We start from the raw sequence: 18,392 nt of genomic DNA on the forward strand, positions 1-18,392 counted from the left end.
ATTATTTAGAAATGCCAGGAATGTCGAACGTAATTTCCGTCATCAGTGGATGATCTGTTAGGGGCAAGGGTAGCAAGCTGTCAGATGGTTCGCGGGTAAATACTGAACAGAAAGCGGTATTAAGTACACGTACAACATCCTGCGCAGGAGGTTGACGACCTCGCTTTTCACGCAACGCTAAGGTGTTAGAGGGGCTGGGTACGATAACATTCCAGAACTTCTTTGGGTTAGTTCGTGTCATGTCAGGTAAAGTTGAACTAAAAAGTCATTGTTGAGCATCAGCACTGAGTGAAAGGAAGAGCTTTTCGATGTCGCGATAAGTTTCCTGAGCACGTGTTGTGTCCAACTTTCTTGCGTGCCGGAATTGAGGTTTCTCTTTGTTCTTCAGTCGTTTTAATGTTCAGTTAAACTACGGGGAATGAGATCGTTCTGTGATGGTTATGAGCAGAACATGGGCTTCGATTAAGCTGTGTAGCTTGTGTTTAAAGAGACACCAGTTAGTTTGAACATTGCGTAGAGAATAATGAAGCAAGAACCAGTCAGAAAAGGAAGAAAGCTCGTGATTGATAGCTTCGTAATTTTCTTTGTCTGAAAGCGTTAGTTTTGGATTTTTCTTTTCAGTTTTGGGTAGTATAATATTAAATGAAGCATGCCTTACAACATGGTCACTTCAACCTGTAGGGAATGAAAGAGACAATAAACTATTGTAAGCAGAAGGTCAATGATGTTTGACGAATGTTTGGCCACTCTTGCAGGTGCTCGAACAAGTTGTGTTACTCGAAATGTTAGGCACGTGTCAACGAAATAAGCTTCCTCCTCGCACTTAGACAACGTCAACGCCATATCAGCCCAGGAAATATTAGGAAAATTGAAATCCTTAAAAAGATTTATTTAGCGTTAAGGTGAGTGTAAGAAATTGTGTTCAGAACATTGTGAAATTCTGCGACGAAATGCGCGCCTGCTTCGGGAGACCGGCAGCAAACACCGACAAGCGTGGGAAGCTGACGTACGCCACACAACACAAAAATACCTGAAGTGGTAACTGAATATTAACAACAGGGCATCGTAAATCATTGTGGGCAGCAATGAGCACATCCTCAACACGCCCTCCTTTGGAGTTGCGGCGGAATATGCCGAACTCAAGAAAACAGGATGAGAGCTCAGTCTCAGAAATTGTCAGGTTTAGTCACGTTTCGGTAAGAGGAGCAAGTTTGCATTTACTACATTCAATAATACTTCTAACTTGGTTGCGCTTGGATATGATGCTCCTGATCTTTTGTATAGATGACAAAAAAAGGGGTAGGGTTTAATTGGACGCAGGCAGGACTACAGGGAGACGGCTGTTGTGGAGGCGAAAGGACTTTTTGTGAGCATTGGTCGTACACCTATGTGACTTTGTCGAAAAGTAATGTATTGTGACGTTGACCTAGTTTTAGTCACGTAGACTAAAATTAAGACGTTTGCGTTGCGCTTTTGCGCATTCGGATGCCTTTTCTACTGGAGGCGTGTGTTCGGTGAAAAGCCTTCGCTAACGGGAGTAGTTGAGCCCTTTTAGCTCTCCCGCGTTTGGTTTTGAAATGTGAAAAACTAACAATTATAGGCCTGCTTACGATAGGTATGGACAGGCCTAGGCGATGTGCTCTTCCCATTTCTTTCGGTTCGCTTCATACGTTCGTGTATTCATGACAAACGTAATTTACTAATTTTTCGGATTCTGCTCACGACTCATTGACGCAATCCTTTAGGCCGAAGGACACCAGATTTGGTCGGCGAGCTCAATCTCCCAGATCCTCTATTCTGGGTGTAAGCAAAGAGATTAGCTGTGAATATTGCAAAGCCAGTCTAAGCACGCTTCCTACTTCTCTTTGGAGTGGAATGAAAGTCGAGCAATCGGATTCTATTTTAGCTAGCCTTTTTTGTGATGTTATCTAAGTCTTTAGCGTTCTGGCTTAGCTTATTATGTAGAGATTTTAATTCGTTCAAGATTGTCACCTGACCGGCTTGCAGTTCCTGACAGGTGGTTAGGACTTCTGCTGCCGATTCGGCTGGTCCCGGGTTAGATCGAGTAGAAGGGCCAGGGTTCTGCCCGACATCGCCCGCGAAAAGCAAGAGATCAAGTAGTACAGATGCACAGTCGCATAATACACTAGCGGAGCAGCCGGGGTTTGGCAGCACTAGCAATGCCATGTACGAGTACGTGGTGCGTAGAGTGAGTTGGTTTTGCTTACCTGTAAAAGGAACTGGTGATGCGGGTAAGCGCCGGCCATCGTTCGTGTGCTGTCAATCCCACCGGAGTGCGCGCGGTTGACATCTGACCTTTTATCCAACCACAACGGCGTCATGACCGCCTCAGTGACATCCGAGGATGGCGTTCCGGAGATCAGACAGGGCGGATAGGATGGGTGTGTTTAGCAGCATTGGCGGTGCGGCAGGCAGTGGTCACCGGAAGCTTCCGAGGTTTCAGGAGTAGCGGTAGGCGGGTCTCTTAATGCATTGCTTCTCAGCGAAGGAGCCCCGCGTCGTTGATTCTGAATTTCTGAAGTTTGATTCTGAAGTTTCAAGTGCCGGAACCATGATCTGGTTATGAGGCAGCTCCGTATTAATTTTGACCACCTTCATTTCTGTCTCTGGGCTTGGAAGCTTAGACCGGTATTACGTAACGATTCAGCTTCACCGATACCATTTTTTTTACCGTTCCTTGCTCCCGGGCAGCCAACGACGATTTGTTTACACGACGAGTGGCAAACACAGGGCGGCCAGTTGTAATCGTCAATTTGAGGGCACAAATCATGAGTGTGCACGCCCATCTTCAAAATTAGAGTCCAGTGAAACAATGCATCAGCGTTTGGCTCACACAAATTGGCTAGACGAATGCGAAATACAGGTTTCATTCCACTGCGTACACCTGAAAATTCACCAGAGTAATCGTCGCAGCAATAATGTCCATCGTATTGTTTCTTAATTCACACCTAAAGATCACCAACATTTCTCCCTTGATTACAGGCAAATGGACTGGGCCAGGCTGCGATGAAGATAATCGAAGTAAGTTGCGGGCTTGTCTTTTTTAATTAACTTGTTGGTGCTTTATTTTTCGTGTTCCTACAGGTTACTGAATTCAGCGCATGTTTGGAATCGCCCACGATACGAGCTCAGAATGTTTTCTTTATTTCAATGAAAACCTTGCTGAACCAAGGTTTGAATGGTTCATTCCTTCTGACACGTTGTCTTCCGATCGAGACCTTGTATGAACCTGCTAAGAACTTTACCGCTTCTTCGCTTCGGTTAAGGTACCGATTTAATGGCGACTGGCATTACCGTTCGGGATCAATTCGGCTGGCAAAAAATAAAAAAAATGTAGTTCCTGTTGCGGTTAGGCAACCTATTGCTAGCGAGACTAATAACATTGGTATTCATATGCAGACATTGTCCCTTCTCGTGCTAAAATAACAGTGAAAACCGCAACATTCCCTGTCCGTCTTAGACCTATAGATAAATTTAAAAGGGCGTCTTCTTTAATATTTTCCGGCACCAAAAAATTAATAATTGTTTTCACTTCAAATATATTGTGCGTTTTCTTACACGCAGAAAAAGATAAAATCAAGAAAGGGGCTGACAGATGGAATAGCGCACTGTGGTATAAAGATTGTAAACAGGGATAAGGTGCCTCAGACAGGCTGGCCAACGTTTCGATAGGAGGACGTCCTATCGAAACGTTGGCCAGCCTGTCTGAGGCACCTTATCCCTGTTTACAATCTTTATACCACGCAGAGAAAGAAGCACTTCAGTGCATTTTCAGAACGTGTCGAGAACCTTTTTGTAGAGCTCAAGCAGCGATTCCGGCCATTCAAACGTGCGAAACAGAGCGACCACCTGCTTCGCGACACTCTTTCGGCACCTCCAAAAGACTGCGTTCACACAGTGCAGACAAGGCTTAGCAGTATTTCCTGTAGGTAAAAGAACCTGCATCAGAACAAACATGGAACCAATGTAAGTAGTGCGTTCACACAGGCGCCTCTTTTGGAGCACGTCTGAGAGCAGACGGTCTCGTTGATGACCCTGGAGAACTTCCCTTCCGACTTGAATAAGCAACGTGCTGAGAACAGCAACAAGTGTGACGGCGTGAAACATAGGAAGCCTTTCCGTAAGCGAAAGACGCGACGCATCCCAGTAAAACCCGGCCCATGTAACTATTAGATACCTTGATAGCAAGAATAGGGCACGTCGGTGACTACGCCCGCCTCACTACTTCCTTCTGGTTCATTTCTTAGCGAGGGTCTCGATTCCATCACGTTTAATGGGTCTAAGTTTACACATTTCGTAACGCCGGCGGTCAAAAGGATGTGTCACACGCACCGCCTTGGCCATGTGTGGCGCTTGTTGACATCGAGAGGGTCATAGCATGTACAAATAAATACCTGCTCAAGAATTTCGACGTGAGAACAGCCGTCGTCTTAGCTCAATGATAAATCATCCGACACGTAATGCTGAGGTTGGGGGCTCGGCTCCCACCGGCAAGCTGTTTACTTTCATCCAAATTCATTTTTGTTAAGCTTATCATTTATACATTTCAGTTAGAAAAATGACAAATGATTTAGCCCTTGATTTCCTCGTGTTCTTCTATAGGACAGATCTGGTTGTTACTAGCATAGAAGCAGCTTTCGAGTTGTGCAGTCCTGGCGTAAGTTACTGTCGCATAAAGCATGCTCGAGTGCAGCTGGAATGACCAATGTGGCAAAGTGACCAGCTTCAACATACCACCGTTCGCTCCCGGCGTTGCTTCCGGATAAGAACGATGAAATAGCACAGTGATCAACCGATACAGTTCACAATGTTTTATTTAGTTTGTAAAGCCTGCATAATATACGCACACAGGGAAAGACTGGAATCAGTCGACTGGCAACCTGACGGCGTCACTTTTTAAGCAAAGGTTAGCCAGGTGTCAGATCGCGCCGATCGCCGTAGCCACAATTGCGAGTATTCACATTTGTCATTGAATTAGGCGAGCAGGCGAGCTACTTATCACTCTCTACGCACCAACACGTGCTCGCGCATGTTCTTACTGCACTGGATATGTGAAGAATAACCGGTGGTATTCACGAACATGTGTCGCCACTTCTGATTCGCAGTGCGCTGTTCTAGGGAGCCTAAAGAACGGCCCTCATGATGTCATCACCAGTGCTCTTCCATCTATTATGCCGCTGTTCCGAGGCAGCGGCGCTCTTGGTAAAGGCAGCTTTTCTGTCTTCCTAATTTAGCCTTGCTTGAGCATAGACAGGGACGGGGGAAAACGGAGACGACAGGCGAAGCACAAACAGGGTGGGGGGAGGGGGCATGAACTGAAGAAACAACACAAAGCAAGCAGACAAGCATTGCAATTGTACGTCGCTTGTGTTGTGTCCCCCTTCCTCGTCTATAGCATTTTACTACGCTCTAAGTTTCGATACGGCATACGGCCGTGCTGTGACGCTGGCGACCAGCTATCGTAGAGCTTGCCTGGGTTTATTGTTCACCCCGGCGGTCGAAAATCAGTGTCGTTTTACCGCATCACAGGGTGCCCCAGCTAAATTCAGCCAGAGCTTAAAAATAAGTGAATGCCACGTTGCTGGACAGAACCAAAATCGCCCTACAATTTTCTCACTGACATTTTTCATCTACTTATATTATTTGAGACTTTGGTTATTAAAAAAGGATTGATTATCTAATTAGACGGAGTGCAAAAAATAGTTTGGGTATCTACGAGCGACGGCAAACAACATTACCCTGGTTCGGTCCAGCTACGTGCCATCCGCATATATTTAAGCTCCTGCGAAAGTTAGCTGGGATGCCCTGTATATTCTTTGATAAGCATGCCTTGTGGCTCCACATATTGCATCTGCATTTTTGCTGGCGATCTGCGTTACAATGCTCGGGACGCCAGAGTTACTTGATTGCTGGTTATCCACGCTACTTCAGCGTTTAAAGGAGTAACTTTTAAGACACCGCTTGCTGGTATTCTTTTCGGGCACAGACTCTTCAGCTGCCTCCACGCTTCCACAAATGGGCGACCTGGGAAACATGAACATTTGCGGTCCCAACGGGTGCGAGGTCGAGAACAATTTCTGTAACGGCTCTATCACTATTGGTCTGCCATCCAGTGGTAACCTCGAGAAGGTAGGTAGATCTGCGTGAGTCAGTCACAGCTTTCTCATTTTGTTGCACGTGCCCATCACTCCTTAACTTTAACACACGTAGTTTACCGAAATCTACGATGATACTCTGATCTTAGCACTCCTTTAAGCCACACGTTTCATATCATTGCCTTTACTGAGACTTCTCCTCTCAAACACCTCGAAAGTTTTCAAGTAATCGATTAAAAGTGAAAAATTAATAGCATTCGCTATCACGTCAGGCCCACCATACTGGTGCATGGAAGCACGGCACTTTGCATGCAATACTACTGTACAAGTCAGCCGGCACATAATATTTTTTTCAATGCTTGTCCGAAACACTAGTTTCCGAAGTTCAACTTTTTGTGCCAACTAAAGCCTACCTAATATCAAAAATAAATACTGAACCACGCTTGGTTCCCACAGATGGAGCTCCCGAGGGTGTCATAGGAACACTGGAAGTGATCGCAAATAAGTTTGCAACTATTTGACATTGAAAGGTGTATTGTGCTTGCATGAAAAGAGTACAACTTCACAGCATGCACCAGAGAGTAAGAAAATGTCCATTTAGGTTAGGGAGTGTGTGGTAATGAGTCGTTCATTGAACGAGGCTCAAGAACGTAGTTACGCAACAAGGACAAGAAGCTCTGGATTAACGAGTCATGAAATCTTTATAAAATGAACTTAACGCGTCCGAGCGTTGATGAATGAGCGACGGGAACATACATGTTGCCTTATGCTGCCTAAAGCAATATCAATCTAAGCCAATTGCAATACAGTCCAATAGTGAGACGTTCACTCGTTTGTGAACGTTAATGATTGCTTCAATCATCTAAAGGACGTGAGATCTCGCGAGAACAGGAGAGCCAAGAGGGTCAAAAGTATTCAAGCATTCAATGTGCGCGTCCGTAAACTTATTGCAGTTGGGTAAAGACGCAGAGAACTAGGGATGTGTGCCTTTATGTTATCGTCTGTTACGCACCGTTATACTATTGAATCTAAGCAAATAGACACGCTCATTCATTTGTGTAACCACAATTTATGTTTTACTTGTTTCAAGGCGCGACGTGACATGAACGGAGAGCGCGTGCTGCCTGAATCCACGCCAGTCCAAGGCAGTGACAATGGCGACCCGCTTGTGTGTTACCCATAGAGTTTCCTACAATAATTACTAGAGGGAACTCTGGCCCTGCAGCTGTTGATCACCACGGGAATGATGGGAAGTACATGGGTTTGTCTTAGCTTCGAGCTTGTGGGTTCAGACGTTCTTGTGGCTTTCTTTATTGCGCTTTATATACCTTCCTTGTGGTAAATTTTAGGACAATCTATACCTTTTGAAGTGAAGAAGACGCTGCAAATACTCACAATCGCTACTCATTGCAACAATAGAGCTTGTCTCAAGGCACTGGCTTGCCCACGATAAAGTCGTAAGGGCGTATCATATCGCTTGTCGATGCGTATGTCCGGGGCGAGATGGTTTCAATAGCGGACCTCTGTGCTAGAGGTTCTGCGCTCGAATCCTGCCGTCGGACAATTTTAATCACATTGATGTAATTACAGAGTAAACTGTTGAAAATGACGAGTTCACAATGTCATGAAGCCGTTTGAAGCCAGAAGGACGAGGGTTAGGCAAATTCACGTACTTCCCATAATTCCTATGCTGGCTCAATCGCTCCCATTGCAGCTCCCGTAGACACTAGAACCGCAGTTCCCTAAAGCAATTATTGTATGAAACTCTATGGCATTACCACACACAGGCCATGCCTTTTTCGGTCTATATCGCGAAGCAGTCTCAAGAACAACCACCGAGATAGCGGCCGTACTTGGCTGCCTAGGTGAGATGAAGATTAGCGATAGTCTACAGCACCAATGGCTGTCCTTAAAGGGAGCCAAACGGGTTATAAATGGCTATCCGTTCAGCCTGAATCTGGCAGGCCGGGAGCTGCCCTCTCGGGAGATGACAGTTTTCGCGGAAAACAAGACTTCGCGGACACCGCCAAAAAAGTGCTTCTATATATATAGAAAAAAAAGAACTATAGCCAATAGACTTTCATGCTTTCCGTGCTGGCAGCAGCGCCAAATCACATAGCCTAGCGAGCGGAAAAATCATATTTAGTCCAAAATGTTGGGCGTTCACGATGGCCTCCAGCTACCAGCCAGCGTTCATGCCGAGGAAAGCGATTCCACGTTTTTCGTATATATAGCACAACCGTGCACGCCGCATTAAGAGGAATCTTTAGCTGGGAGGCTGCTATCTAAATATATGGGAAAGGAGAAATCTTTTTTCTTGGCAACCACTGCCCCAAATGAATTTGATAAGGTTGATTGCATTTAAAGAAAACGTTAAAATATAGTGACTGTTGGAAGCAATTTCTGATTTAGGCCATCAAAATGTTAATACGCATTGCGAAAAAAAAAACGATAATGTAATGTTGACAACTCTGTAACACAGCAGTGAAAAGTCATATCCAGATTCTGTGAAGTCAATTTAATCGTATATCTAAAGCGGACGAAATTGTTGTGTTATAGACGGCTCTCAATTATACCACTAATATGTGAGTGGGACGTTCGCGAAACCCTTTTCAACAACGTAACAATTTCACGTAAGGTATACATCGATATATTAGATTTGTCCTCTTTAGAGGCTATTATAGACGCAGTTTACAAAACTACAAATCTGTTCTTGGTGCAGAGCTACGCATTTGTAAGTGTCTTGCTTTTATTTTTTTCAATCTTGCCAATTTTCGAAAATTCCTAAAAAAGTTCGGGCCCTAAATCAATATTGCCCTGGGGCGCTATAACGCAAAACTATTCCAAACTTTTCTATTCCAATTCTTATATCAGCTGTTCACGATTGGTCAAAAACTTTTTTCGACCACCCCCACTTCACCTGTCTGTCACGCGAGGTCACGAAAACCGCGATAGCTCCCTATCTGATATGATGTGTACACACTGATTATGCTTCATTTGACAGAAAAAAGAAAAACAGTTGTTTCTCATTCGGCCCTTTTTCGCCATTAGCCCTCGGCTATTGGTAAAAAGTTTTCGGGCTGCACCCACTTCAGCTGCCTGTCACGCGACGTCACAAAACCGCACAAACTCACCGCGTCAAAGTGACGTGTACGTGATAAAGATGCATTAATATGCCGAACAAAACTGAATTTTCTTCGGAATAGCCGCAGGCTTCCCCGTTCCGAAAGGAATAAAAGATGGCTGCCGCCGATCGCTGAGACGCTGGCTACTCGCACCTGCCGGAGAGCATGGGTGCATTTGCGTATAATAAAACTTCTTGCGTGGCCGTGTAACGTTTTCGAGCACTCTCGGCACGTTTACCACCTTATTCTGCCAACTCTTCTTTGCTGAGGGTCAGTTTTAGCGTCATTCTTAAGCTTCCGTTGCATGCCGCTGCGATTTTCTTCCAGCCACCGCAAGCTGAGTAAGGGAAAGCCGACCAATCGCAGACGCCGTCACCACCCTCTTCATCCGGTTATCGATTTTCAGTGCACTGGCTCTGCCCCAGCCGATCCCTCTCCACGTGAGCGGTCTCCTCGCCTCTTGTCAGCCAATTAGATACGACAAGCCACTCAGTGTAGGCAATGTTATTCGTTTTTCAAGAAAACAAAAGTGACCTCCTATGAACGAGGATAGGGTTTGATTGGTCTGTACAGACAACCCTGTGGGTGACCGCCCGGTGCTTGCTTCGGTGGTTACGCAAGTTTGACGTCAGGAAATTGGAATAGAAACATATTGGAATAGTTTTACGTTATAGGGCCCCTGCAAGCAGTCACAAGAATTTAACGTTTTCTTTCAAATGCAAGAAACTTGATTAAAGTTGGTGAAGTGATGATGTCAGAAAAGCAGTCCAGTGTTTTAGATGTGTATGAATTGGCGGCATCGAAGTTGGGCCCGAGAGAAAGCGTCCACTAAAAGGGGCCGTGAACCACCCATCGGGCTTTGTGAAATAACATAGTCCGCGGGTAGCCTCCACCGCTGTGAATATCTCCGCCAAGTTTTGCTGTCGTACGCAGTGCGTGGAGCTCGCAAGAGGAGCCCGAAGTCACCTTTCTCTCAAACGCTCTCTTTTCAGCAGACGCCCGGTCCTCATTCTCTGAAGTGATATTGAAGAGAAAGGAAGAGAAGGAAGAAGAAGTGTATCTGTTCGGTCGCTGTTTTTATGTGGTGCTCTGAGTTTTCTGGTTTTTTTGATAGTTACGGTTACCTTTGACGACGATTGATTAACAAGACATCGGGTGAAGATTCCACGAGCCAGGCGCCTTACAGGTACGACGTTTCTTTTTTGAAGACCTGTCTATTACCCCGCCGCTACGGTGGTCGGAAGCCGAGAACATCGTCACAAGCCTTATGCTCGTCCAAACGTAACAAGCCATATGAATGACGCTACGGGCCGTAATGAAAAGCCTGGAGCCTTGCAAGCGTCACAAAACTTCATAAAGCCGGCACGTTTGGTTCTCCCCAACTCAGAATCAGCTTCAGCTAATTCAGGAATGATGGCTGATGGTGAAGCCGAGACCAAGAAACCTCGCCTAGAAGACGGCAAGTACGATGATAGAACATCGACTTATGAGCTAAGTGATGAAGAAGACATGGGTGAAGATGCACCATTTACTGTGGTCACGTATAAGAAAAAGCGAGTGGAAGGCATTCCGGTTGTCTTTCGCCCAACAAATGAAGGTACTACTTTTTGGCAAGTAAATCCAAACCGAGTGCCTGCCGAAATAGTTTCTGCTGCCAAAGAGAAAGTACAGTCTTTCAGGACGACCAGAGATGGAAGTTTCAGTGTTAGCGTTGCTTCCTTAGCATCGGCGAAACGCCTTTTGATGCTCTGAAGTGTAGGTGGCCTGGAAGTCAAGCCATTCATCCCAGAGTCGTACACGCGAAACGTTGGGAAAATAAAACATGTGCCTCTGCAGTACACAGACGATCAACTCCTAGACTTCTTGAAAGACGCAGGAGTTATATCGGCACGCAGACAGATAAGGTATTCCCGCCAAGAAGATGGAGCAGTGAAGTCATATCCACTTCACACGGTAATCCTGACTTTCAGAGACGACGGGCCTCTTCCTGGAAGAATTTACTTGGGTTTCACCAGTCACCCTGTCGAGGAATACCTAGGACCCGCACTTCGTTGCTATAATTGCCAGAGATTCGGGCACATGGCGAAAACCTGCCGTAGCACACGTAGATGCAAAATCTGCTCAGAAGACCATGACCACAAGCAGTGCAAGTCACTTCTCCAACCTAAATGTGCGAACTGTGCGGGGAACCATGCCGCCTCCTTCTCAGGCTGCCCACAGAAAAAAGCAGCGACGCAAATGCGTCGACATGACCTAATTCATGGAAGACAACCGCGACGCAATGAACTCGCGCCAAACCTCGAGATTGTTCATCCAGTGCCAGATCACCCACCTCAGCGGGCACCGGAACCACCACAGCCAAGAGCACCAACAAGATATCCCTCCTCTAGAGAAAAACCAACAGTGCAATCAAGAGACCAATCAAGAGGATCACAGTCAAGCGCCCAGTCCTATGCATCAGTACTACGGAAACCCAGAGGACAACAGGCAGAGTGTAATACACAAGAAAGCTCCTGTACTCCCACACATTTCTTTCAGCGACCTCACGCATCTACTGCAGAAGTAACACCAGCTAATAGCGAACATACTACAGCATCGGTGACACAACTGATTTTGCCAATGCTTTTCGCAGCTCTTAAGGCAATCCTATCTGCTTTGCCGGAAGCAAACAACCTACCAGAAGTAAAAGCCTTGCTGCCTCTAGAAGCACTATTGTGTCAACAATCCGGGCTGAAACTGCGGCAGGCCCTACATGAATAACCGCTACAAAAATGTCTCCATATTTCAGTGGAATGCCAACAGTCTTCGAAGAAAGTGCGCTGACTTTCGTAAACTGCTTGTGCAATACAACTTCCCAATACTTTGCATTCAAGAGGCGGGAATCACTGACGACTTTCGCCTCTCGAATTATGTGATATATAAGACTTCTCGTCAAGGTGCTGTTAGCAGAGTGCTCCTGTGCGTCAGAAAGGACCTACCATCTTATCAAATTCAGTCCAGTGATTCAGACTTCCCGGAATTCATCGCATGTAAAGTATCCTTTGGCAAGCTCTGTATAACAGTGATTAATCTATATCTACAACCTTCAAACAGGATTTCAGTAGAAGCGCTAGTGGATATATTTAAAATAGCTCATTCTAATGTATTTATATGTGGCGACTTCAACGCACACAACATCATCTGGGGCAGTGATCACTGTGATGCACGGGGTAACGTTATTGAATGCGCCATAGATAAATGCAACTTGACTGTTTTAAACGATGGGTCTCCAACATTCCTTCGTGGATATAATTACTCATGCTGCATAGATGTTACCCTGTGTTCACATGATCTAGTGAATGGTGTGGGATGGACCACAGATATGGAAACGCGCGGAAGTAATCATTTTCCCATTCTTGTTAACCACCCTAGCATGCACTATGATATCAGGCGTTACAGCAGACTAACCAACTGGCAAGCTTTTCGATACCGCCTAACGGATCAAATTAACCAACATGCAACAGTGGAAAAATTTACAGAATTTTTGCAGGATAATATGAACATATGCACAAAGAAGGTCCCAATACCAAAAGACTATGCTGCAGTTGACGGAGAATATGAACACCTAAGAGCCATCCGACGCCGATCCGAAAGAGCTTACCGACGGAGCGGAAGTTTAGAAGCATACAGAAACGCTCAGAAAATACACAATGTAATGCGCAGACGAATGGAAAGCTTAGGCAACCGGCGCTGGCGCGATTTCTGCGGCACGCTGTCTCCTCACACAGCTGTCCCACGAATCTTTCTAGTAATTCGTTCCTTAAGCGGACCTGTAACACAAAGCTTCCCATTTCGTGCTCTCGCTGTAGCCCGGGACACGTGTGAAATAATAGTTGCAGATGAATTTTGTGAGCTAATTTCCAGATCTGCCTTTTCATCACAATGTGCAGAATTTGATATTTCAGTAGAGTTGGCTAAGCGAAAAATTACTGCTTGCTACTGGGCCCAACATCCTCAATTAGATCACACTTTCACATTAAACGAGCTCCAATGTGCAATTGCATCATGTCGCCAAAAGTCCGCTGCTGGGCCGGACGGCATTACGTACAATATGCTAAGAAACCTCGGACCGACAGGTACAAATGCGCTCTTAGACATCTATAATAACTTATGGATAGAGCAAACTGTACCTGACTCTTGGAAAGTCGCTCGAATCATACCAATTTTAAAACCTGGTAAGACGCCCTTGTGCCTTGAATCCTTCCGCGCAGTTAGTTTGACAAGTTGTTTGTGCAAAGTAATGGAGAAAATGATTGACGCGCGACTTGAATGGTGGTGTAATGAAACGAAGGTGCTGTCCAACTACTCAGTAGGTTTTAGAAAACATAGATGCACAATGGATGCAATATTAGATATAGTAACCTGTGTGGAGCACGAGCGTGCACGTGGAAACATGACGATAGCAGTATTCCTAGACATCAAGAGGGCATTTGACACCGTTAGTCACGTTCATGTTCTGCTAAGCATGTTGGAACTTGGTCTGTTTGGCAGGTCCTTGCGATGGATTTCTGAATTTTTATCAGGTCGGAAAATATTTGTTCAGACGGGTGAAGGAAAGAGTGCTGAACATATTGTCAAACAGGGAGTACCACAGGGAAGCGTACTCAGCCCCTTCCTTTTTAACTGCGTCATGGCTGATTTAACGCGAAGACTGCCATCACAGTTAAAGTTTTGACTGTATGCAGATGATGTGTGTATTTGGACATCTGGGTCTAAAGCTCAACTACTCCAGATGGCACTGCAAGACGGCATAAATATCATCAACCAATTTTTGAGAGAAAGAGGAATGGTACTATCACATGCAAAGACTGCTGTATTGCCCTTCACTCGGAGGGTGTTAAAAAATTTCACTCTTAATCTGGAAGGTAACCCTCTAATGATTGTCACACAGCATCGATTTCTTGGCATAATACTTGATAGGCAGCTATCCTGGGCACCCCACTTAAAAAAACTCGAAAACGAGGTCAATGCCATAGTGACTGTACTTCGCAGACTTGCAGTCACATCATGGGGCGGATCAGTATCGTCCATGCTGACTGTTTACAATGCATTAATACGACAAAAAATTGCATATTCCGCGCCCATCTTACACGGACTTTCCCACACGTCAGAAGAGAGACTTCAAAGACTTTTAGCTAGAGGACTACGCCTATGTCTAGGAGTTCCACGAGCGACTTCGAGTTCTCTTGTAATAGCTGAGGCTCGCCAATCACCATTTCCAGTTATGCGAACTACAGAAACATGCCGGCATTATTTCCGCCTTCAAACCCAGCATAAAAACCACCCATTGGCTCTAGACATAATGAAACGAGATAGAAGTTATGTTCATATAGAAATTAAAAAAAATCTTCACATATTGCCAGAAAATGAATTTTGGAACTCAGACATCGAATATCCTCCATGGCTGCTTACAGTTCCAAAAATTGAATTGTCAGTAGAAGGGATATTCAGCAAAAGAGACATGTTCATTCAAGCTGCTCAACAACTAGCACTATACCAGATATATATGCGGTATTCAGGATACACACACGTCTTTACAGACGGCTCCAGTACAGCAACCTCTTCAACTTCATCATTCATTATACCGCACGTCAACAAACAAGAATCATTTAGGTTATCTCGTGCAACTTCGTCCACAACGGCTGAACTGTTCGCAATCCAATGTGCGGTAAAATTTATATTGTCAGCAACAGAAGCGCAAAAATGGGTAATTTTCAGCGATTCACAGGCGGCTCTAACATCACTCTGCAGCACAAAGGGGAAAACATTCAGCGACAGTATAATATATGAAACACTTAAATACCTCACAAAAGCAAGCGAAGCAAAACATGCAATAGCATTCCAGTGGATACCAGGGCATTGCAACATTCCTGGCAACACAGCAGCCGATGAAGCCGCACGACAAGCGCACCTGAAAGATGATACGGCTCCACTCCCAATATCAAAGAATGAATTACGCTGCATTATAAGGACAACATCTTTCAACATGTCTAGGAACACTTGGTTTCACCAGAATTCTAAGAGCTCTGACTTATATCATATTGATCCATTTATTGAATTCAAATTTTCATTGTCATTAGATAGAACTATGGAAACGCTTATTCATCGATTAAGGCTAGGCACTGCCTACACAAAGCATTTCTTACACAGAATTGGCCGAGCGGAAACCCCCGAATGTGATTGCGGATTTGTAGATGAAGATATATATCACCTCCTTCTAGATTGCCCACATCACGATACACCAAGATGCCGACTTAAATCAGCGCTAAGTAAATTAGACCGCAGACCTTTCAGTTTAAGGAAACTTTTGGGCCCTTGGCCAACAACGGCCTTGCAAAAGAACGCTTTAAAAGCACTAAAGACCTTCTTCGAAGACAGCGGCATCGCTGGACGCTATTAGTGCTTTCATTGTTCTGTTCATTTCAATGTGACTCTATATATCCATCTGTTTGGGAATTATGCTATGTTGACTGCTTTGTTGTGACTGTATGTGCTAATATATTTATTATTAGGCAAGTGTTATTAGGCAACAGTATCGTTTGTACTTTTGAGACTTTCGACATTGTTGTGACTGTATGTGCTAATATATTTATTATTAGGCAAGTGTTATTAGGCAACAGTATCGTTTGTACTTTTGAGACTTTCGACTACATAAGTGTGGAGACATTTGCCATGTATATTGTATGTACCCGCTGACCCGCTGACTAGAAAATGTGTTATTAGGCGACAGTATCGTTTCTACTTTTGAGACTTTCGACTACATAGGTGTGGAGACATTTGCCATAGTCTTCCTGTGGAAACGTTGCTTTATAAGTCCTGGTGCATGTGTGAAATGATTATTTGATATGTAACCGTGAACCCTGAATGATGTATGACGGAACCACCCAAGAGATAAGGAGTAGCCGGCGCCTTAAATTTCGCGCCAACATCTCCTTATATCATATCAATAAAAAAAAAGAAGATATATGTACAGTGCCGTAACTGTCTCTCAAAGGAGGACACCTCAACAGCACTAAAAGAGGATGGGGGTGTGGGGGAGAAAAAGACGAAGAGAGAGGAAAAAATTACCGACGATTACGTTACTTCCTAATGCGAAATTTGAGCGCAGCAAATAAGCTGTTTCACCTTTTCGATAGACTGAGGCAAAGAAATCGAGCAACGCATGTATGCGCTATCACAGAATTTTTTTTTATTCTTCACACGTATTCCTTTAACAAAGACTCCACTAACAGTTCTTGACAGTCATGAAGGAAGCTTTGTGGTCGGAGAAATAGACTGATATATGTTCGACTTGGTACACCAATGCTTGATTCTCAAAGACGAGATCTATACAAGTGCCTCGCGAGGTTGTCACAGCCGTGGGACGCGTTACGAGCGAGAGGAACGGGATGTTCTCCCGCATAAGTGTTAGGAAATTGCTGTTTGTCTTTATGTCAACATTAAAGTCCCCCACTACTAACATCGGTGTGGATCGATGGACGGTTAATGCGAGTTGCAGGAAGTGCACGACGTCTTTCGTGAGTGCGGTAGCGGACTCACGAAAGCGGTATCAGTCGGTCGCTGCAAGCGCTGGGGGGATGAAAGGGGGGCGGAGCTGGTTACGAGGCCGACGATAACGCCGACGACGACGCGAAACCCAGGAACGGACGCCAAAGAGCCATTTGTGTAGCCAGCCCTCCTCCACAGTCTCTCCTCCTCCCTTCCATCATCCTCCCTCGCCCGGAGAGCCGACAGCGCGCATGCGCGGCGGCGGAGCAGATTCGTCGGCGAGCTGGTTACGAGGCCGACGACAACGCCGACGACGACGCCGACGACGACGCGAAACCCAGGAACGGACGTCAAAGAGCCATTTGTGTAGCCAGCCCTCCTCCACAGTCTCTCCTCCTCCCTTCCATCATCCTCCCTCGCCCGGAGAGCCGACAGCGCGCATGCGCGGCGGCGGAGCAGCAGATTCGTCGGCGAGCTGGTTACGAGGCCGACGACAACGCCGATGACGACGACAACGCCGACGACAACGCCGTCGACGACGACGACGCGAAACCCAGGAACGGACGCCAAAGAGCTGCGCTCTAAAAGGGAGGGGCCAACCCCCGTGTGCTCGGGTCCGTGGTGTCCATGGTTGGTGTCGCAACTCAACAAACGCCTGCTGACGCAGACGCCCCTGCGGGCTCCTCATTCTCTTGTGGACGCTTTATTTCGCGATAAAGCGGGTTCCCATACGCGGCTGCTATTGGTGGCCGCTGTCTGCCACGTAGCATAGATACTGCAGCCGCCGCGGGGTGCCGCGACGAGTCCACTGGCTAATCGCACTGCGGCTCCATAAGGACAGCCGCATTTGGCTTACGTCGATTGCGTCGTAGAATCGGAAGTCGTTGCGTTACGTTAACATCAAAAATGAAACGCGGACTACATGCCACAGTGACATTTAGAAAGCGGAGCGTTGTGGGCACGCCCAACTCAGCCAAAACCTTGGCAGAGCAAGGCATTGAAGGAACGGTAGCACAGCGGAGGCCGTGTTTAATTCCAATAACTCCGCTTCTGCTTAACGCCTTCAAGTGCTTTTTGCGGCAAAGTATTTCTGAAATATCCAATTTCACTTCAAATGCCTTTCTTCGCTTCAATAAAAAGTGGTCCAGGGCCCCTTTAAGGCCGGTCTGGAGCACGCGTCTGGCGTCTGCGCAAGCGTGCTTCAGAACAGCCGTATAGTCGTATGCTTTCGAACGGCTACCGTGGATCGGGCTACGCTTTTCTCATCAGGTTGAAGCAAACGAACAGTTGAACTTCGTTGGATGTTAATTCGGGCTAGTTAGCTATTGGAGTACGTTTGTATTGGTCTTGGAGGCATGGATTTTGTGTGTATAAGCAATTTATTCGGCGACATGTAATGTAGCCTAGATATCATGGCTGATAAACCGTCCCTTCGCGGCGCAGTTTGTTCTACAGAAACGAGATGGCGCTTTCGGCGGTGCGCCGCACGTAGCCTCAGTGACAGTGTACTAATACGAAACCATTACCCTTCCACCTTGCTTCTGTGCGACCAGCTGTCGGAAATGAAGCTGAGTTTTCGCTAACGCACTGTGCTCCAGTCATGCTGAATTGAATCATGTGGCTT

General features: G+C 45.8%; 1 protein-coding gene across 1 annotated transcript in view; it reads left to right on the forward strand.

Moving 5' to 3' along the window:
• LOC139057637 (uncharacterized) overlaps positions 1-18,392 on the forward strand; it is an 83,197-nt gene that overhangs the window by 40,894 nt on the left and 23,911 nt on the right. Inside the window, exons 4-6 of the mRNA XM_070536221.1 lie at positions 3,004-3,042; positions 5,127-5,223; positions 6,008-6,150. Coding sequence (XP_070392322.1) covers positions 3,004-3,042; positions 5,127-5,223; positions 6,008-6,150 — 279 coding nt within the window. The remainder of the gene's footprint in view (positions 1-3,003; positions 3,043-5,126; positions 5,224-6,007; positions 6,151-18,392) is intronic.

Source organism: Dermacentor albipictus, chromosome 3, assembly GCF_038994185.2.
Source record: "Dermacentor albipictus isolate Rhodes 1998 colony chromosome 3, USDA_Dalb.pri_finalv2, whole genome shotgun sequence".
Classification (NCBI taxonomy): domain Eukaryota; kingdom Metazoa; phylum Arthropoda; class Arachnida; order Ixodida; family Ixodidae; genus Dermacentor; species Dermacentor albipictus.